Source organism: Barbus barbus (assembly GCF_936440315.1).
Source record: "Barbus barbus genome assembly, chromosome: 19".
NCBI classification, from domain to species: Eukaryota; Metazoa; Chordata; class Actinopteri; order Cypriniformes; family Cyprinidae; genus Barbus; species Barbus barbus.
The window spans coordinates 24,622,985-24,646,237 of NC_136747.1; the positions used below are offsets into that span (position 1 = coordinate 24,622,985).

A 23,253-nucleotide genomic window follows, 5' to 3' on the forward strand; every position below is an offset into this window, starting at 1 on the left:
GTATGTGAATTTCAGTACCATGGTAAATTTCATAGTATTACAGTATTAGCATTTCATGGTGTTGCAGTCTGTTACTGCCGCAGTACTTTTTAAGGAAATCATGTTCACATATCATGGTATTTCTATGGTATTACCACAGTAATACCATGCTACTTTTTGATAATGCATTGAATTATTGCAAAACATATGGTACTACCATGGTATTACATGTTAATATGGTGTACATGATAAAACCATACATAACAATGATATACTGTATAAAAAGTATAACAGCATCTGATGCCATTGAAGTATGTAACTACCAAAGTACTTTTTGTAAGGGTAATTATAGTCACATATCATGGTATTAATATAGTACAAGGTACTTCCAATGATACCATGGTAAAACAAGTACCACAGTCAAAGTTCCCTCTAAGCTGCACGCGCGCGGCAGAGAAATAATGTGCCGCACACACGCAAAAATGAGTTGAGAAAGCCACTTGATTGTATTTTAGTAAAAAAGAAAGAATTGCAATGCTCGGGTAAACCGCTATAGAGCTGGTGCCGCTATAGATTTAGAACCGGTGAATGCAGTTTACAGGTTTCATAGAAAGAGAATGATGTGCGCCAAATGAGTCGCTGTTGAAACCAAATACTTAAATAGTTGCAGATGAAATATCTCAAATCGAGAGCCAACGCAAAAGCAATGACACGTGAAATAAAACGTCCTCATGTATTAAAGCAGAGTGGCTTGATTAAGTGCTGGAAATAGCGGATGATGGGCACAGAACGGTAACAAAACTAAAGAAACATTTTTCAAACAAAACATTTACAGGTGTATTGTGCAAACTGTACTTCATAGGGATGTTTAGATATAAGAATTCACGTTCACTTTTTATATATATATATATATATATATATATATATATATATATATATATATACAGTATATATATATATATATATAAATTTAACTTACAGATCTCAGTTGAAATGCTTCAGTATGTTTTCTATTCTCCTCTATCAGTTTAAATGCTTCATTGTTTTGATATTATATTATATTATGTTAGGCCTATATTATAAACCTAATAAATAATTGACCTTGTTGTTATGCTCATAAAGGCTGTATTTATTTGATCAAAATACAGAGAAAAAAAACAGTAATATTGTGAACTCTTATGCTTTTGTACTATAAAGTATACTGAAATAGAAAACATTTATTTTAAATTATAATAATATTTCACAATATTATTTTGTGAAATAATATTCAGTATTTTTTAATCAATTAGTTACAGCCTTGATGAGCATAAGAAACTTCTTTAAAAAATGTACTGATCCCAAACTTTTGAACAGCAGTGTATTGTACAGTAAAAAAAATTTCTCAGGTAACCTAAAATCATTTAGTTACATCAAGGGTCAAATCAAATATAAATACCACATTAAAGTTAAAAGTTTTTGTGTGTACGCTGTACAGGTCTGGTATAAAGTATGTTTTTGCTCAGGTGGCTGAAATGTCCGTCCAATAGAGAAATGTTTTGCTCAGCAAGAAAAAAATAAAAATTATAAATAAAATATAATTTTATTTATTAATTTTTAGAAATAAAATTTATTTTATAAATAAAAATTAGAGGGAACATTGACCACAGTATTACCATTTCATACCATGGTATTATTTTACACAATACTTCTGTGATAGTCTCATATTATGGTATTAATATGGTACTCCAAGGTACTTCCAATAATAGGAAGTACCTTGTAAATGTGGTGAAAAGATTACATGTACAAAAAGTATGGTACTACCACAAGTTGTGGACCTTGGCATTTTGGACATACCATGGTAGTACCATATATATATTTAAAAAAAAAAAACAGTACATGCATTTTAGTACCACAGCATTTTTTAGTACCACAGTAATAACCTCTAATACCATGGTATTATGTTACCACCACTATGATTTTACCATGGTACATGTTTAAAAACCATGGTAAATGTACTGACCGATTACACTTTAAAACGTATGGTACTACCATGTGTTTTGGACGAGGTACCATGGTATTTTAGACATGTCCCACGGTAGTACCATGGTAGCACCATATAAGAACCATTGTACATGAATTTCAGTGTCAATATTGGCATCAGATACCATGGTATGTATGTTATCACATCACTTTTTGTAAGGTTATTATATTCACAAACCATGGCATTTAGATTGTGCTATAAGGTACTTTAAAGACTAGCATAGTTTTACCATGGTAAATGTTTAAAACCTTGATAGTACCATGGTACTTTTTGGTAAAAGTACTAAATAATTACACTTACAAAACAAATGGTATTTTGGACATTTACCATGATAATTCCATATAAAAACCTACATGGCACATGGATAACAGTACCATGGTAAATTTTAAAGTACCACAGTAATAGCGCTTGATACCGTTGTTTTTATGTTACTGCCATGGTACTTTTTTGTAAGAGTAATTATATTCACACACCATCTTATGGCACCAAAGGTACTTCAGAGAATACCATAGTTTCTCCATGGTACTGTATATGTACTGAACCATTGCACTTACATGTTATTTTGGACCTATATCATGGTAGCACCATATAAAGACCATGGTAAACTAATTCAAGCACATACTGTATTTTAAAGTACCATAGTGTTACCATCCAATACCATATGGAATTATGTTACCACCACAGAGCTTACTGATTATTACTCATGATCTAGAGCAGCAAACCGCTTCTGTGCCCATGATGGACAGTGGGAAGAGTTTGGCAGGCAATTGGCCAGAGTCTGTGGTTAAAGCAATCTGCTGATCATCCAGTTAAAGCCAGAGACTCCGGAACAGAAGACAATTACATTCACAACACTGCAGCGCACAAACGCATCCTCCAACTAGATCATTCAACTCACTGCACTCTGACAAATTTCATACTGAATAGATAATAATGTCATTATAAGGTCCAGCTCTAACAAACCACAGAGCCAACATGCTCCATGATCCACAAACACAAACAACTGGGGGCTCCTGTGGGTGCTGGAGTCAGGAGTAAAGCTAGAACTGTGTTTAATAACACAAGCTGACATTTGGGTTTGAGTAATATTTACAGTGTAGTGGTTAACAAAACCTGTGACCTGACACAACCAGTGAGACCAAACCCAACCGGAACCCTAAACTAAATTAAATTGAATTGGAAAAAGAAAAGAAAATAATCATTCATTTAGGTTTACTGATTTGAACAAGTCTTGAAAATCAACAGACATTTCAAAGTTGAAAGTGAGCTGGTTTGACTAGTGGTTGGACCACCTAGCAACACCCTATCAAGTCAAATCAAATCAAATCAATAAGTATCCTTACTGGTTTAAGGTTAGTGATTTAAATAAGATGAAGTTACACTGCCCTCCAAAAGTTTGGAAACACCCCTGTCAAAGTGTGGTTTTCGACGATATCAGCATAATCCTTATAAATGACCCCAAGCACACTTCCAAGCTGTGCAAATCCTATTTGGAGAGGAAACAGTCAGCTGGCATCATGTCTGTCATGGAATGGCCTCCCCAATCACCCAACCTCAACCCAACTGAGCTACTATGGGAGGAACTGGACGTAAGAAGTGTCCAACCAGTGTGAATCATCTTTGGGGAATCCTTCAGGAGGCTTGGAGTAATATATCAAGTCAATGTTTGAATAAACTGACAGCTCAGATGCCCAGATCATGCAAAGCTGTAATAGCTGCTAATGGTGGATATTTTGATCAATCGAAAATTTTAGTTTTTTCTAAGTATAAAATGTTTATGTAATAAAATATGTTTTTGTTGTTTGTGTTGTCCCTTATCAGTGCAAAATTATCACAAATTAAAAAGGATTCATGCCAATATTGTCCAAATCCCCACTTTTATAGGGCATTGATAAATTTACACTTGAAGGTGGCCTGTTTCGACCTGGCCTGGCTGAACCACATAGTAACACCCTGGCAACCACCCAAAATGTTTGCACTTGGAGTTTTGCACTTGTAAGAACCACTTATATTTCCTTAAATAAATTAATTAATTAAGCAGACCAAGACACGCAAAAAACGGGGTAAAAAAGAATGACTGAATTGAAACTTTTTCAATATAACTAAATATTAAAATGTACGGAGGGTTAAGCTGTGCTGCAGAACATAAGCTAAGGTATTCCTTTAAAGTACTTGTTTAGCGTACCAGAAAATCTGTCATGTCCAGCGCCGTTTGCTTGGCTCGCAGTGCTTAAGTTAAATACTGAGTGTTAAATAATAAAATAATATGTTAAAACGTGTGCTTTTATCATTCTGTGGACAAAATCCCGTGAACTTCACCCCGAATGGGAGCTTTATATGCACATGTGCGCTCATCTGTTTTCAATGCAGGTTAACCGCATCGCTTCATGTCATCTTCCCACTCATCAAACTATGACAGGTCCTTTACTGCAAAAAGACGGTCACTGCGACTCTCTAAAGTGATGAAACTATGGCGCTATGTACTTTTTTAAAACCATTTTTATAGGTTTCACGTTATATGGTTGGCTCTGAAAATATGTAAATGCACATCTCCAGTAACTGCAGCTGTATCCTTCTAGCTTTAACCACAAATCTGTCAGGAGAGTAGACAACTTTGGTGGACTTAAACTTGAAAAATGGTGTGTTCTGCGGTTGAAATAAAACACTTTCTGATGTTGATTCATGTTAATTTCGTGCTTTAAGTAAATATAAAAAATATGAACAGAGGCAATACAGTGATCAACACATTGAAGAGCCACAAAACGGTATTTATGCTTGAATTTCTTTAAAAATGACTGAGGGTCCTGACACCTTGTTTCATGTCAGAAGTATCTTGCACTGTCTTGTCTGTCGGTGTGTTGTCAGTTTCCTCTTTGCTCTGTGATGTATTTTTGTGTAAGAACATGATTTGTAGTGTGAGAGCGGCATTGTTTGTCGGTCATGGCAACAGTAACTAAGGGTGGGAGGGTTTTGTGAACGGTCATTTGAGCTCTGATTCAGACTACTGCAGTCTGTTGGTGCATGCATGAGCAAAATGAGTTACATTCATGCAAATTGAAAATTAAATATGAAAACCTATAATAATAATATATTTTTCAATTAATTGCAAATTCAATCCCGGTGGAATTCTGAGTCTTTTTGGTCTCAGATTAGGTACCAGACCTATAGTATGGGTAAAAAATGAGAGTAGAGTGTGTATCTGTGTGTGTGAGAGATGATTTACCCTTCACAGCACACTCCCTATGGGATCCCAGAGCCCATTTACAAACCCTCTTCAGAAAATAGCTCACACACACATTATCACTCTCTGAATGCATGTGTGCACATACACAGCTACTCGAATACTTATATACATCATATATAGGTGCACAGAAGTGTGTATGTGTGCACAAATGTATGAGGCTGTCAACTGTCCTCATGGCAGGAGCATGAATTGTTCATCTCTGAAGAGGCCAATTCATTTATTATAATCGGTTTTATATGCTACCACTGTATAGTAAAACTTCAAGTAAGCTACATTAATGGGACAAAAATTGGTCCTTTCAAATATATATATATATATATTTTCTTTTATACAGGTAACAAGCTGAGATCTCAGCTTGTTACCTGTATAAAAGACAACAGAAGCAATCAATCAATCAGATTCCAAACTCTCCACCATGGCCAAGACCAAAGAGCTGTCCATGGATGTCAGGGACAAGACTGTAGACCTACACAAGGCTGGAATGGGCTACAAGACCATCGCTAAGCAGCTTGGTGAGAAAGTGACAACAGTTGGTGTGATTATTCGCAAATGGAAGAAACAAAAAATAACTGTCAATCTCCCTCGGTCTGGGGCTCCATGCAAGATCTCACCTCGTGGAGTTATAATGATCATGAGAACTGTGGGGAATCAGCCCAGAACTACAAAGGAGGATCTTGTCAATGATCTCAAGTCAGCTGGGACCATAGTCACCAAGAAAACAATTGGTAACACACTACACCATGAAGGACTGAAATCCTGCAGCGCCCGCAAGGTCCCTCTGCTCAAGAAAGCACATGTACAGACCCGTCTGAAGTTTGCCAATGATTCAGAGGAGAACTGAGCGAAAAAAATTGTGGTCAGATGAGACCAAAATCCAGCTCTTTGGCATCAACTCAACTCGGCGTGTTTGGAGGAGGAGTAATGCTGCCTATGACCCCAACAACACCATCCCCACCATCAAACATGGAGGTGGAAACATTATGCTTTGGGGGTGTTTTTCTGCTAAGGTGACAAGACAACTGGACCACATCAAAGGGAAGATGGATGGGGTCATGTACCGTCAGGGCCAGGGCATTGAAAATGGGTCGTGGATGGGTATTCCAGCATGACAATGACCCAAAACACACGGCCAAGGCAACAAAGGAGTGGCTCAAGAAGAAGCACATTAAGGTCCTGGAGTAGCCTAGCCAGTCTCCAGACCTTAATCCCATAGAAAATCTGTGGAGGGAGCTGAAAGTTCGAGTTGCCAAACGTCAGCCTCGAAACCTTAATGACTTGTAGAGGATCTGCAAAGAGGAGATGTGTGCAAACCTGGTGGCCAACTACAAGAAACGTCTGAACTCTGTGATTGCCAACAGTACTAAGTCATGTTTTGCGAAGTGGTCAAATACTTATTTCACTCATTAAAATGTATTTATAACATTTATAACTTTCCTGAAATGCGTTTTTCTGGATTTGTTGTTGTTGTTGTTGTTGTTATTCTGTCTCTCACTGTTCAAATAAACGTAGCATTAAAAATATAGACTGATCATTTATTTGTCAGTGGGCAAATGTACAAAATCAGCAGGGGATCAAATAACCCCCACCCCCACACTATACATATACATGTACTACTAAGTTTTTTCTATCTACTGTCTTATGTTCTCCGAGGCTGCATTTATTTGATCAAAAACACAGTAAAAAAAAAAGGAATATTGTGAAATATTTTTCCAATTTAAAATAGGTGTTTTCTATTTTCAATAAAATGTCAAATGTAATTTATTACTTTGATGTCAAAGCTTAACTTTCAGCGGACATTAGTCCAGTCTTAATTTTTATCAATTATTATTGGTACCAAAATTAATTCTTAATATTATCAATGTAATAAAAAATATGAATAGTTTTTGCTGTTTCATATTTTTCTGAAAACTGTGACACACTACCATTCAAAAATGTGGGATGAGTAAAATAAAAAATAAGGAAACTAATACTTTTATCTAGCAAGGATGCATTACTTTGAACCAAAGTGACATTTAAGACATTTATAGTTACACAAGATTTCTATTTCAAATAAGTGCTGTTGTTTTAAACTTTCTATTCATCAGAGATTAAAATAATAATATAAAAAATACAAAGCAGCAAAAAACTGTATCATCATTGATAAAAAGAACTATTATTTATAACTGAGTATAATAATAATATTATATACCAATAATAACTGATCATATGACAGTGAACACTGGAGTAATGATGCTGGAAATTCAGCTTTGCATCACAGGAATAAATTACATTTGACAACACATTCAAATAGATAATGGTTGTTTTAATGGTAACACTTTTAAAAGTGTTCCAATGATTTCAAGTGTTCAAGTATTCCAATGAAGTTGTGGCCTAATGGTTAGAGAGTCGGACTCGTAATCCATAGGTTGCGGGTTCGAGTCTCGGGCCGGCAGGGATTGTAGGTGGGGGGAGTGAATGTCCAGCGCTCTCTCCACCCTCAATACCACGACTGAGGTGCCCTTGAGCAAGGCACCGAACCCCCAACTGCTCCCCGGGCGCCGCAGCATAAATGGCTGCCCACTGCTCCGGGTGTGTGTTCACAGTGTGTGTGTGTTCACTGCTGTGTGTGTGCACGTTGGATGGGTTAAATGCAGAGCACAAATTCCGAGTATGGGTCACCATACTTGGCAGTATGTCACTTCACTAATGGTAACATTTTTAAGGTGTCATTTTTTAACATTAGTTAATGTATTAACTAACATGAACAAACAATGAACAATGCATTTATTACAGTATTTATTCAACTTTGTTAACTGAGTAATACAATAATCATTCATTGTTAGTTCATGTTAGCTCACAGTGCATTATCTAATGTTAACAAACACAACTTGTGAATTTAATAATGCATTAGTAAATGCTGAAAATAGCATTAACTAAGATTAATAAATGCTATGGTAGTATTGTTCATTCTTAGTTCATGTAAACTAATGTTGTTAACTACTGTTAAATAATGAACCTTATTGTAAAGTGTTACCGTTTTGTTCATTTTTACACTTTTTACAGCCTTTTTAATCAAACAAATGCAGCCTTGGAGAGCATAAGAGAAAAATATTAATAAATCATAAATATTCCAAACTAAGATGCATATTTTATTTATTTCTTATACAGAAAATATCAGTAGCTCAGTATAGTACAGAAAGTGAATGGAAATGGAATTATGATAGACAAAAAACATGAGCACATGCTATTATCCTGTTCATTTACTCATCTCTTTCATCAATGAAACACCTCCTCAAACAATCACATAAACACGCTGTTCTAATTATCATCTATCTAAAACCTTTCACGGCCTTAAAAAGCTTTTTTTCTTTCATCTACACCTGCTGCTTAAATTTCTCGGTTTCTCTCTTTTCTCCTGCTGTTTGTCGCTCTTTCACCCTCCCAGAATGGAACGATGTGAATTAAAAACCACGCGAACAAACAAGCCCATTAAATTACATAGGGAGAACTACGAAAAGCACAGACTAAATGAGGTACAGAAAGAATTGTTCCTCGCGTGTGAGTCCTTTGGGTAAACAGCGGGAATATATGCATGTCACATGAACACACACTCACACATGCTCAGTGGTATGATAATGTGATTGTCTGCCATCAAGGTCACACTCACCTCTACTTCTGCAAAGGGAGCAAAAATCATCAAATAACACACTCAACAGCAACAATATGGAAATTAGGACCATTTTCTGAAATCACCCTGTGCATGCTTCAATATCAAACTCGTGTTCATATTAACATCTAGCTGTGCTGTGAAGTGCTTTTCATCCTTATAAATGACTGTGGTCTGTATGTATTGTGAAGTGGTGGTGTGTGGAGTCGGGTGATAACATGTTAAATAAATGAAGGACGCAAAGGTTATCAGCTGTGAAGACATGCTTGACGTTAAGAATTTCTGTCATTGAATTTACAGCATCTAATTATTCTACACTATAACACTGACAAATCATCAATGGATATTTATAAATAATTATGATCAATCAATTTCATTAGGGATGTAACGATTCACTCAACTCGATTCGATTCACAATTTTTTTAACAAAATGAAATTTAAAACTATTAAATCAAGAGATTATTAACCGCATCTGCATTAGTCTACTTTCAATGGGTCAAACCTCCGTTATGGTTTAAAATGATATTTTGGAAGTAGCAAGGGAGGCGATGGAGGTGATGCGGAAGAAATAATCCTCACAATATCGATTTAAGTCGAAAAACTGGACGAATGTCTTGAATGCCTTCAGTCCATTGAATTATTAGAAAAATTATGCAATGGCCCATCGTCAATTATTCCTTACTTATACAGAGGCAAGATGAAAAGAAACAATTTAGCATTGCATCACTTGTTCACCAATGGATCATAAGATGTTAATTGATGGACTGGAGTGGTGTGGATTACTTGTGATGTTTTTATCAGCTGTTTGGACTCTCATTCTGACGGCACCCATTCACTGCAGAGCATCCATTGGCAAGCAAGTGATGTAATGCTACATTTCTCCAAATCTCTTCTGTTCTAGTTGGGTGTAACTACTGTATCATATTATACACTGACAAAAACTGCTTTACTGTACTTACTTTGGGAAACTGTTTTACAGGGATCAAAACCTTCTGTCCCAGTTTCATGTTCTTGTTGATGACCACATCGATGAACTTCTCATCCTCTTTGTCTTCGTCTTTCTGAACCTTTTCTATTTCTGTTAAGAGAGACAGGAAGAGTTCGTCAAATCATTATCTAGGTAGAATAAAGGTTTATCCGTGTGAATCTCAGGTTCAGATAAGCTCAGATAACAGTCCTGCCATTTGCCCGATGCCATTTGTACCAAGCATATTTTGACTGATCAGTGGACTGTGAAATAGCTTCCATTGGCCACGCTGTAATTCAATTGGATGAGCTTATAATCATATCTAATAGACATTTCTCTGTGATTGGTGGATATTTCTGTTGGTGAGGCAAGCGTTGTCTGATTAGACATTAAAGCGTTTAAATGAGCTCTTCGAACACGCACAGAAGTCTTTGTTGTTGTGGGACACAGTGGGGTGCTGGGATATTAGTCACATTAATGAGTTCTTGTATGAGTGTCGGTACTCGTGATACATTGCATTATTGGGACGGAGTGGGTTTGCAACTCATTGATGTACTTAGCAGAAAACAATATGGAAAAGGTCGTTTCAGAAGCACTGGCAAGAAGATGGGGAATTTGAAATGTCCATCACACATTAAACATCCACATGAACTGGACAGTACAGTGATTAAATGGATCAATCAAATGCAAGATTGATCTTATCCACACAAATGTAGCCAGACAACTGTTAAAATGATTTTGCATGTTCTATTTTTAAACAACTTCATATTGAATTTAGTACCGTTTCAGAGAAAATTCTCTAAAACAGACCCAATTTCCAGATCAGAATGTATTGATTTGAGTTAGATTTGTGTGCTCTCAAATATTCATCAAAAAAGTAAAGGGCTATACAAAAGATATTTAAGCAAACGTCAAGCAGGTCTTCTCAGGTTGGCATTTGAATTGAATTGACATCCCATTGTAATAAGCCAGTTCTTTTATAGCTAAAACTTGGCTTCTGAACATTAATTAGTTTACGTAACAAGACCTAATTAATAGATAATCTAAAGAATGCAATAGTGCCCACTGTCTACTTTTTCATTTTCCTCATTGGTATTTTGTAAAAAGTATTTTTTTTAAGAGTTATAAGCCATGAATCAAACTAACTAGCAACAAAGTGAATCATCACAAAAAAAGTGTTTGAAAATCGCACACAAATGTACAAGATTATGTACTAAAATGGATAGTTCATCCAAAAAATGAAAATTCGGTCAATTTTGTGTTCCGAAGTTGAAGGAAGATCTTACAGGTTTGGATCGACATGAGGGTGAGTAATTTTTGGGTGAACTATCCCTTTAATGGTTTAATAAGGGACAGAACAGCAATCCCATGAAATAATTGTGGAGCACATAATCAAATTAAAAGTGACGGAGAAATATAAAACTTTTCATTGAAAGATGTTGATTATGTATATAGAAACAATTTGATGTTAACTGTAAAATATGCATTCGCAGTGCTTCATGGGAGCTGGGAGCCTCTGATTAATGAAGATTCCTTTGAGTCATGGGAAATGTAGGTTTACATCATCAATTCTGCTGTCATGAATGAATATTTAAAAAAATATGATGAGATAATGCTGCTGTAATGCATATGCCATCAATTAACAACCGCTCACAGCAGATCTTTAGAGTTATTGTTCAAAATGCATTCCACTATACAGTGGGGATCGAAAGTTTGGGAACCCCTTGCAGAATCTGTGAAAATGTGGATAATTTTGAGGACGATTGAGGGACTCAAACACAACAATTAAAAAAGGTTCAAACATTCACTGATGTTCCTGAAGGAAACACGATGCATTAAGAGCCGGGGGTGAAAACTTTTTGAATTTGAAGATCAAGGTAAATTGTACTTCATTTGTCTTCCAGGAAACATGCATGTATCTTCTGTCGCGTCAGAAGGGCAGTACTAAATGGAAAAATATGATATTTCAACAAAATAAGAAAAATTTGGACATCTTCATCCTGTTCAAAAGTTTTCACCCCCCGGCTCTTAATGCATCGTGTTTCCTTCAGGAACATCAGTGAATGTTTGAACCTTTTTTAATTGCTGTGTTTGAGTCCCTCAATCATCCTCAGTGTGAAAAGGTGGATCTCAAAATCATACAGTTACTGCTGGAAAGGGTTAAAATATGCAAAAGATGCTGGAAAACTGAAGAATCTGCAGGACCTGGAGGATTTTTCTGAAGAACAGTGCTCAGTTTAACTGTTCAGAACAAACAAGGGACTCATGAACAACCATCACAAAACAAAAAAACAGTCGTAGATCATCTAGGTAACCACACACTGTATTAAGAACCAAGGGTTCCCAAACTTTTGAATGTGGTTATTTTAATAATTTCAGCTATTTTTTTGTCTTGTGGACTATATGTAAACATCTTTTATGGAAAATATCTTACTCAGGACAGTACTAAATAAAAAATAACATGCATTTTGTATGATCTCTCTTATTTTGGTAAAATTATCCACATTTTCACAGATTCTGCAAGGGGTTCCCAAACTTTCGCATGCCACTGTAGAGAAAATGAATGTCATTTTTACTGGACTACTGCACTCCGTTTGCCTTCAACAGGAAGTTGCAGCCAGTCGAGTCTATTTTTTTGGATTCAAAGACCAATTGTTTTTATGCAACCTCAAAGAAAAAAAAAAGATGACTAACTTTTAAGCATTTTATGCAACTGGCCACTGGTTTTAGCAGTTCGTAACTTCTTAACAAACATTCCCGAAACTTATCCCAGTAAACCCTAGTCTTTAACTCTTAATGATATTGAGAGCACTTCAAAACAGTTTAAATATGAAAATCACTTTTAATGTTCTTTTCCACAATCTGTCATCTTGTGATGCTTATTGCACTTCGATATTCAACTCTCTTTTCCATTATTTGTGCTTTGGTGAGGACAGTTTATGCAAAATTAAACATCCCACATTCCCTCAACTAATCAGGAAAGCACTTCTATTTAAAGAGTTATGAAGAGTCATCAAAAATAAACCAATTCTGTCTAGACTGAGACCCATCATATAAACCATACATTATGATTATTACATATTTAAATGGCATGACTTACTTAAATCAGATAAATATGACAATGAACTACTTTATTTTTTTTTGTATTACTATAAATATGTCAAGTCACCTTTATTTATATAGCGTTTTTAACAATACAGATTGTGTCAAAGCACTTAACCGTATCAAATTGGAGCATAGAGTGTCAGTAATGTATAATAATAAGATTAAACACTCAATTTTCAGTTTAAGGCATTTCATTATTGAATTCAGAGATGTCATTGTCTAGCTCAGTTTAGTTTAAATAGTATCTGTGAAATCAAATATACGATAATCGCTAGTGTGTGAATATGTGTGAATAGTATCAGTCTATGGCATCTTTTTGAGAATAAATATAAAACTGTATATACAACATAAAACCTGTCTAGCAAACATTTGCAGAGACAGTTGTGTAAAATACGGTAAATAATCTTTCGTGATAATTGTACATTTGCAGAACACATGCTAGCATTGCATATTGGCTGCTAGGAGACATTACTGTCAATCAAAAGACTGTAAAAGCTAATGGTTAAAGCTGAGATTTTAGTTTGGAGCCGCATTTTCTATTTAAGTTAGTATGCGATGCTGGGGATTTGATGTCGCCTAGTTAGAGAATGTTGTCATGTCTCATCTGGGATCTGTGTGTCAAACTTTATTATAAAATATCAAATTAATATCTACGTATAGCTACTCAGAGAGCTGGGAAGAGAACAACCGCTGCAGCCCTTCCCCGCTCCGTTTCACAGGTCCACAGAGACAGCAGATTCAGTGGGCTGTGGTTCATCTCATTGTTTCGTATCATTATTCCTGTAGTCAAGGGGCACAAAACGCACCCAAGAGAATACTGTGAAAAATATAAATTTCCCTCCTTAGATAACCAGCAGGCGAATCTCCATCCAGAAGATTGTGACCTACCAACAAATCTAAGCTCTGCAACAATAACAGCTATATTTTTATTCAAGGATAGACCATAACCTCCACTTTAAACATATATCAAACTAAAAGAAGTTCAACTGATTTCTGCAAATCTGTTTTTTTTTTATAGTTTCTATGCTTTAATATGTCTAAGCATGCACATGAAAATATTTACACACTACCGGTAGAATTGTTGTGTTTTAGAAAGTTATGCTTTCCTAGGCTACATTTATTTGTACTAAAATACAGCAAAAACAGCAATATTATGAAATATTATTATAATTTAAAATAACTATTCTCTATTTGAATATACTTTAAAATATAATTTATTCCTGTGATGCAAAGCTGAATTTTCAGCATCATTACTCCAGTCTTCAGTGTCACATGATCCTTCAGAAATCAGCCTAATATTCTGCTCCAGAAACATTTCTTATTATTATCAGTGTTGAATACAGTTGTGCTGCTTAATATTTTTGCAGAAACTGTGATACATTTTTCATCTTTTGTGAAAAAAGAAAGTTTAAAAGAACGGTATTTATTTGAAATAAAAATTCATAACAATGTCTTTACTCCCGATTTTTATCAATTTAATGCATCCTTGCTGAATTAAATAATTTATGAAATATTTTTCGGAATAATTTAATTCATCCTTGCTGAATGAAATTATTGATGCTTACGTAATTATTGGGTTTTTTTTCTGACCCCAAACCTTTGAACAGTGTATAAAATCATTAGTAATCAACAAAATTGTTGTAGAATCTGATTCACTAAACTGTTGATAATTCATAATTGAAATAATCGTTGGTGCCGATAGCCTTGTGGGTAGTGTGCCAACATACAGCACCATTGCATTACGGGCATCCCAAGTTCGAATCCGGGCTCGAGTACCTTTCCCAATCCCACCCCCCCTGTCTCCCAATTTGCTTCCTGTCAACTCTAAACTATCCTCTCACAATACAGGTACATCTGAAAAAAATTGAATATTGTGAAAAAGTTACTTTTCTTGTAACTTATTTTGAAAAGTGAAACTTTCATATATTTTAGATTCATTACATGTAAAGTAAAACATTTCAAAAGTTTTTTTTTTTTTTTTTTTTAATTTTAATAATTACAGCTTATAGCTCATGAAAGTCAAAAATCAGTATTTCAAAATATTAGAATATTTACATTTGAGTTTCAATTAATGACCATCCCTACAGTATAAATTCCGGGTATCTCTTGTTCTTTGAAACCACAATAATGGGGAAGACTGCTGACTTGGCAATGATCCAGAAGACGAACATTGACGCCCTCCACAAAGACATTACTGAAAGGTGTAGCTGTTTACAGAGTGCTGTATCAAAGCATATTAAATGAAAAGTTGACTGGAAGGAAGAATTTGGGTAGGAAAAGGTGCACAAGCAACAGGGATGACCGCAAGCTTGAGAATACGGTCAAGCAAAGCTGATTCAAACACTTGGGAGAGCTTCACAAGGAGTGGACTGAAGCTGGAGTCAGTGCATCAAGAGTCACCACACTCAGACGTCTTCAGGAAAAGGGCTACTAAGCCACTTCTGAACCAGAGACAACGTCAGAAGCGTCTTACCTGGGCTAAAGAGAAAAAGAACTGGACTGTTGCTCTGTGGTCCAAAGCCCTCTTTTCAGATGAAAGTAAATTTTGCATTTCATTTGGAAATCAAGGTCCCAGAGTCTGGAGGAAGAGTGGAGAGGTACAGAATCCATGTTGCTTGAAGTCCAGTGTGAAGTTTCCACAGTCAGTTATGATTTGGGCTGCCATGTCATCTGCTGGTGTTGGTCCACTGGGTTTTCTGAAGTCCACAGTCAACACAGCCATCTACCAGGAAATTTTAGAGCACTTCATGCTTCCTTCTGCTGACAAGCTTTATGGAGATGCTTATTTCATTTTCCAGCAGGACTTGGCACCTGTCCACACTGCCAAAGGTACCAAAAGCTGGTTCAATGACCATGGTTTTACTGTGCTTGATTGGCCAGCAAACTCGCATGACCTGAACCCCATAGAGAATCTATAAGGTTTTGTCAAGAGAAAGATGAGAGACACCAGACCCAACAATGCAGATGACCTGAAGGCCGCTATCAAAGCAACCTGGGCTTCCATTACACTTGAGCAGTGCCACAGGCTGATTACCTCCATGCCACGCCACATTGATGCAGTAATTCATGCAAAAGGAGGCCCAGCCAAGTATTGAGTGCATAGAAATGAACATACTTTTCAGAAGCCTGACATTTCTGTTTAAAATATCTTTTTTTTTTTATTGATCTTATGTAATATTCTAATTTTCTGAGACACTGAATTTTGGGTTTTCATTATCTGTAAGCCATAATCATCAAAACTTCAAGAAATAAAGGCTTGACATATTTCACTCTATGTGTATAATCAATATAATATATGGGTTTCACTTTGTGAAATGAGTGACAAAAAATATTGACCTTTTTCAAAATATTCAAATTTTTTGAGATGTACATTTAAATGGAAAAAATGGCAAAAACAAATCTTAAAAAAAATAAAAAATACTCGTGGTACTGCACTATATTTCAGAGCATTTTACACACATTTAAAGCTGCCTTCCGAAACTTTTTTTACTTTTGTTAAAAATGATCCGAAATCATTATTTGATCAAGTACATAACCAGCCAGTGTTCAAAACTATTGCCTATAATCATGCTTTTTTCTTATTTGAGTGGTACGGGTAGGTTTTCGCGGGACATTCGAGCATGGCACTGCGTCATTACGTCACGTCTGTAAACATAAAGAAGTTGTCCCGGCTAGTAAGCTATCGCATGTGATGATCCTGCAGGTGGTGGACTGTTTATAGTCTTTTCTCACAGCAGCTAGAATAATTAAATGTATAATTTTGATGGTGGATTGTGATCTAGAAACGATTATGTGTTTATGAAACAAATGTGAATGAAATTAAATTAAATTCCAGTTTTAAATATGCTTATGATTACAGATAGCCTGGGATTACACAAGATTTGTATTTTAAAGAAAATCAGTTCGAAGGGAGCATAGTTTGCTTTTTGGGTATAACGAATTTCTTAATATGAAATTCGAATGGCATGACAATTAGATTAGACTGTACAGAAATTGAAATCTACATGCTAATACACACTATACTCATAGTCACGCAATGCTGATGTTGTTAACATTAATAATTTGAGAATAAAGTATAACAATAATAAGAATTTGCACGGTTTAATGTGATATGAGCTAACCGATCTTTAGATTAAATCACTATTGGTAGTGTGACTTATGGTAATGCTTTTTTCCTCAGTTGGTCAGAACAAACGTGGCAGACTTGTTACTTACTTGTTCAGATGGCAATATATGGTGAAAATTCTTATTTAGGTCATATATTCCAAGATGTAGGCTAGAATCTGTGATTGTGAAGTACAGGTACAGTAAATATCCACACCGGTGCGGTGACTGACTGCCACACATACTCTTCAAAACATTAGATTCATCCACGCTGGAGCCGTGCCGACTCACACCCCCACGCAAGGAAGATAATTCCGCAAAAAGCTGCAATTACAGGTTTTCAAACAGAGATGGCGACAAAGAGACAAAACCTACGGACTGCAGCTTCAAACAAGATTTTGGATGGTTCGTGAATAAGATACAGGGGCTTACATTGAAATACAAAGAGTTAAAGTGATGCAGCAGTTTATTGAATTCAGCCCTCATTGTTTAGAGATGATGCATGGAGACTCAAGACTCCTTATCCTTAACATGTCAAGATAATGTAATTTCCGTCCAAAGATCTCAGATTAACATTGAAATTAATAGTACATCGAAAGAAATTTGGGCTTTTTAATTTAAAATTCATAAACTGGCATGATTTGTGGGATTAGGGCGGACTCCCCCATAAGACTCCAGCAGAGGAGAGGAGAGCCAGAAAATGCTCCATTAACTCCTCAAATTTCACTTCCTGCTCACAAAGAAGTGGCAGAAAGAGGAGATTGGCAATAACATCTCAAACAGAAGCTCTGAGAGATGGGAAATTATCAGCGATCCAGGAACAGACCATACAATGTGGCGTCTGCTTTTAGGCAAGATGAAGAGACAAGAAGACAAGAAATGTCTGTTTAATGCTATCCCAAAAGACACCATATCATATTTTTTTTTACATAATATACAACACATGGAAATGAGTCTGCCACTTTTAAAAAGGTCTGTGCACAGGCCCAAAACAACCTCAGGATACTCAGGAAAAAAACTTGAAAAAACAATCACAAAAAATAACACATGCGTTTAAGAAAACGGCAACAAAAGCATTTACAGAGGTCTAGAGTACAAAGCCATGCTTCTCGAGACAAAAGATGTGTCAAACATCCAAACTAATACTGGTCATACTTGACAGAACAGCTGACAAATGTTGAACATTACACTCTCAAGTACAAAACATTTCTCCACTCTTCTCTTTTCACTGCGCTTTCTTTGCCATTCATTTTCTGTTTGTGTAGTCCTGCTCTGTGGAAAACCAAACACAGCACGTGTGCGACCAAAGAGGAGAAAAAAAGTGAACCTTTGTGACTGCAAACAATGTCAAAGTGCAGAGAATTTGGTGTCAATCTGCAGCATTGAGCTCTTGAATTCAGCCCGTGTTGCATAAATAAAGCTCTTGTGCTTCTTGAAATGGACACCAACCACAGAGTACTATAGAATTTAACCAGACGAAACAGAGGCCTAAGGTTCTTCAACCTTCTCAAGTGAGGAGTTTTCTACTTTCTAAATGGAGGTGTGGGCTCAATTCCCATTTCTACCAATTGGCACAAAGTAATGATGCTCGAAGTTTAAAGAGCTGGGCTTGTAACCAAAAAGCTTTAGGTTTAAACCTTGTAACAGACAAACTATGGGCTCTTACTATTATATGTATTCATTTCACAGATGTTTTTATCCAAAAAAACTTACATATGAGAGAAACTGAAACATAAAAGCCGTTTTCTGCTAAGAAAATAATTATACAAATTCATGAATTGGCGGTTGCATTGTGACTCACACTATGAGCACGGCAGTTGTAAGCCATGTGTGAAGGTGAAAATACTTAATCTTTCCTCATGCAGGGCATTAATGTAATTTTCCTAAATTATTTGAGCAATTTATGAAATGTATACCTTGAATAAAATGTACTGTAAGTCGCTTTGGATAAAAACATTGCATAAATGCAAAAATGTAATGTTTTTCCAATGAGCCATGAATTGATGTATCACAAGAAAGTACTTGAGCATACTAAGTTATTATACTTTCAGCTGTAACAATTACCTGGTAAAATATAAAGACATATTAATTAACATTCTGAAAACTAGCCAGTTATTATTTTAATAAGAGCTTACCTACGAATTCCGAATTTGACAATACACACAATACAATTATTTAGCATTTTTTTCCCCCAATTTAATAGTGACAAACAAGCAATTTTTTCACCTACAGCACCATACAAGATAAGACAGCCGACATCTCTCAGAAAAGCTAAACCTGTCACAAAAAACAAAGACAAAGTGATAATGTTCCTTATACAGTATTTTCATATCGGTGCTGAGAATATTGCACATATGTGTGCCACATGGATTGTTCAAAGGAAAAAAAAAAAACTATAGGATTCCAAGATTAAATTTTCCCTTGAGGCAAAAACTGGAAGAACACAAATTGCAGCAATGCATTATGTTGCAAGACAAAATTAACCAACTGGTGAGTAACTCCAGACATTTTTTACATGCATTCAGAGCTTGGCGAGAAATTGTTTCAAACCATGCCAGTATCTCAGCATCCAAAACGTAACATATTCAAGCCACAACTTTGCTTACAGTCCTGGGCTGACATGGAAGGCACTTCTAAAAGGGCAAAATGTTTGTGTAAAACCAAGAGACAAAAGCTTTCTTAGCGTCATGTTGATATTTATCGGCTGAAAGTAGCATGCAGAACATTTTTGAGCTAGTTATTGATTTCCATATATTTCTGAAGTGTCCAGTTCCTCAGTTTTTATGGTTGCACGCAATCCAGTTCTCGGCCAGGCCCGTGGAGCGTCGGCGTAACAGAATAGCAGCAGAAAATGAAAAATAAGATACATGTTGTGAAACATTTTAGAGCGCTTTTTCAAGAGTGGGCTGGCGTGACAGATCGCAGATCAATACCAGCGGCTGCCCGCTGTCATCGCCCCATGTCACCCTGCCCACATCTCATTCCTGCAACCCTCCCTCTGGACTGCGACCCGCTCAACGCTGAGAAAGAAAGAAAAATGACTATAGATTTCCATGACAACCAACACATTTCTTTTTTTCCCCTCGGGAAAAGCATGTTGCGATGTGATGTGTTAAAGCTGCAGACTGGAGTGACAGAGAGTGTGGCCTCCGAGGCTCAAACACTCGCTTTCTCGACGGCTTTCAATGCGGTTTCACTAGGCCCTGACAAACACCAGCATCTCTCCATATGCAAATTTAACTAAATCAGTGCAATCTTCAGGGCATTTCTTTGTGTCGTAATCTCTGGTGTCTCTCTCGCACCACACCACGTTCCCACAATGCGCTCGGATTGTAAAGCAAATGAGTGCGAGGCAGAGAGAAAATATATTTCTTCATTATTAAACAATTCTGTCTACAGGCAAAGCTGTAATGAAAAGCAGATAAGTCACAGGGAGATGGTGACAGGGTGGCGCGGCGGGAGGTCTCATTCGCAAGCATGTACGATGATCTACTTTCTATGAATTTAGATATTTCTGCAGCTGCTTTCTAATAAAAAATCATGAATCGGTTTGCATGAATACAATCCATCCTAAATAATAAGACAAGGCTGTGTTTTATAGTAAATATGCAATAGGGATGGACATCATGGTACAAATCATTTTGAATTGTGGTAAGTGTATATCACAATGTAGATATTTCTGCTGCAAGAAATGGCTTTTATATTAAACATACATGTGTTAATGCTTATTTTGGGGTAACAGTATGAATTTAATACTTTACAAATGAGATTTCATTTCATTATTTTCACAAGCACAAATCAAACAATTATTAGCAAATACAGTAGTGGTAAAAAGTTTGGAATAATTACTATTATTTTATGTTTTTGAAAGCATAATGCTCAATGCTACGCTATGCTATGCTCATAAAATCTGCATTTATTTGAACAAAACAGTACTATTGTGACATGAATACAATTCAAAATATATATTTTCTACTTGAATATAGTTTAAAATGTAATTTATTCCGGTGATGTAAAGCTGAATTTTCAGCATCATTATTCCAGCCCTCAGTGTCACATGATTCTTTAAAAATCATTATTATATGCTGATTTGGTACTCTTTTATTAATTATTATTGGTGCTCCACTATTAATAATGGTCCTTATTATTATCAATATTGAAAACAGATTATACTGATTTTTATTTTTTGTGGAAATTGTGATCTTTTCTAACATAATAAAAGTATTTAATGTGACTTTTGATCAATTTAATGTGTCCTTGCTGAATAAAAGTATTTATTTATTTTGTAAACATGTTCTTTTAAATTGTAATATTTCACAATATCATGGTCTTACTGTATTTTTGATCAAACTTCTTTCAAAAACATATATTTTTTTTTTTATTTTTACATTTTTGACCAGTAATGTAGAGATAAAATTATTAGAGATAAAAATTATTCTAAAGGTTAAAGGGAGCTTGGAAAATGGTTATGAAAAACTAAATCGCATTTGACTGACATAAAAAATGGATTTCAAGGACAAAAAAAATATATGTATATTTAATAGAATATGGCCTCGTTAAGACCAATACCATCTAATATGCAAGTCCACTCACACTTCCATTCATTAAATGTTTTATTGCTAACATGGAAGAAACAATCTGGTTTACAGAGACATTAATAAAGATCACTAATAACTAGGGCTGGACAAGTTAATGGGTTAAAGCATTAATCGATTAACACCAACAATTAATTTATCGCACATTAACGCAGTTTTTTATTATTATGAAAGTCTGTTGCTCACTGGCTCTGAATACACAAAGACAAACCATTGGGTCACAGGAGGGGTGGGATGTTGATCAGGACTGGATTGGGATGGGTGTCATCACGTGTCTCAACCAATGAGAGCATTTGGTGTGGGCCTAAGACTGCAGCAGTGCTCCCGATAAAATAATTTAGGCTAAACATCAACATTCACAAACCAAGCTTCACTGTTATTTTTAACAGAAAAGAACGCAACATGCTCCTAATTACTACTTCATAAATGGGAAATAGGAAATTTATGATAGCATGTAAAGACAACAGAGAAGCGTTTTTGCTCAGCACAGTGGAGTGCATCGTTTTGTTAACTTTGTGGTTTATCTTTGTGGAGTCGCTTGGGACATGGCAACACATGGCACTCTCACAATATTGCTTCACAGATCTCTACTCGGAAGGTACCTAATGTTATGATCGAGGCTCTAGACTCTGAGCATAACTTATTTTTCTACAAACTATAAAATATTTTCTATAAAAACGTTAAATAGCGATTAATCACAGACAATCATGCGATTAATCGCGATTTAAAAAAATGTAATCGTTGCCCAGCACTACTAATAACGTGAGAACACAGACCAGAAACCTTATTTGCATGACATTACAGTCTGTACAGTCATCACAGATCCACGTGATGCATTTGTGTTCCTATCATGTCTGCATGACAGCAACAAACCCTGATAACATTCCTCAATGAGTGGTTAAAGTATAGACTGAATACTAAAGAGTGGAAAAAGTCAATCCCTAAACTATCATCACAAGCTACTTTGTTGATATACTGTATATGTTACTCTTATTATAGCATAGATGCGTTGAAAGAAACATCAATACCCTGAGATCTCTGCTCAGTGAAATTTCTTCAGGAAAGTCTTATTTTCATAAAGATCCTGTAGCGTGCTGTGCTTCCACATTGAAATTCACGGCACATGCGGAGCACTGGGATTTCATTAAGTGGGGTCAGGCTGCCCTTTTATACTAACCACTTAATGGGTTTGTACAGTAGTGTACTCTACATGATAAATGAACTCAACTGTAGAGATTACTAAAGCATGTTCAGGGAAATCCATGTGCATATCTACACTATATATATAGCCTATATATATTCCTTGTATGTCTAAACATGCAATAATGCTTTCTGATTTCTGAATGAATAGTTAGTATGACTTGTTTTAGAATTCCTTATGATGTCATAAAGCTAAAGAATTCCTCATAATTAGTTTTAAGTAGTTAGCAATTATTAGTTAGTATCACTAGTTTGAGAATTCAGCAAGGAAGGAACAGTTGAGCTGTAAAAATGCTCTAAATGTGGTTGGAGAACCAAACTACCAGATTTTTCCATCCAGAAATAAAAATAAAAGCAGACTGACCTACTTATCAAATGAAGAACTGGTAATTC

General features: G+C 35.7%; 1 protein-coding gene across 1 annotated transcript in view; it reads right to left on the reverse strand.

Annotated features, from left to right (window-relative positions):
- LOC306884916 (KH domain-containing, RNA-binding, signal transduction-associated protein 3-like) overlaps positions 1 to 23,253 on the reverse strand; it is a 140,205-nt gene that overhangs the window by 53,481 nt on the left and 63,471 nt on the right. The window contains exon 2 of the mRNA XM_079441155.1: positions 9,849 to 9,967. Within this exon, the coding sequence (XP_079297281.1) occupies positions 9,849 to 9,967 (119 nt within the window). The remainder of the gene's footprint in view (positions 1 to 9,848; positions 9,968 to 23,253) is intronic.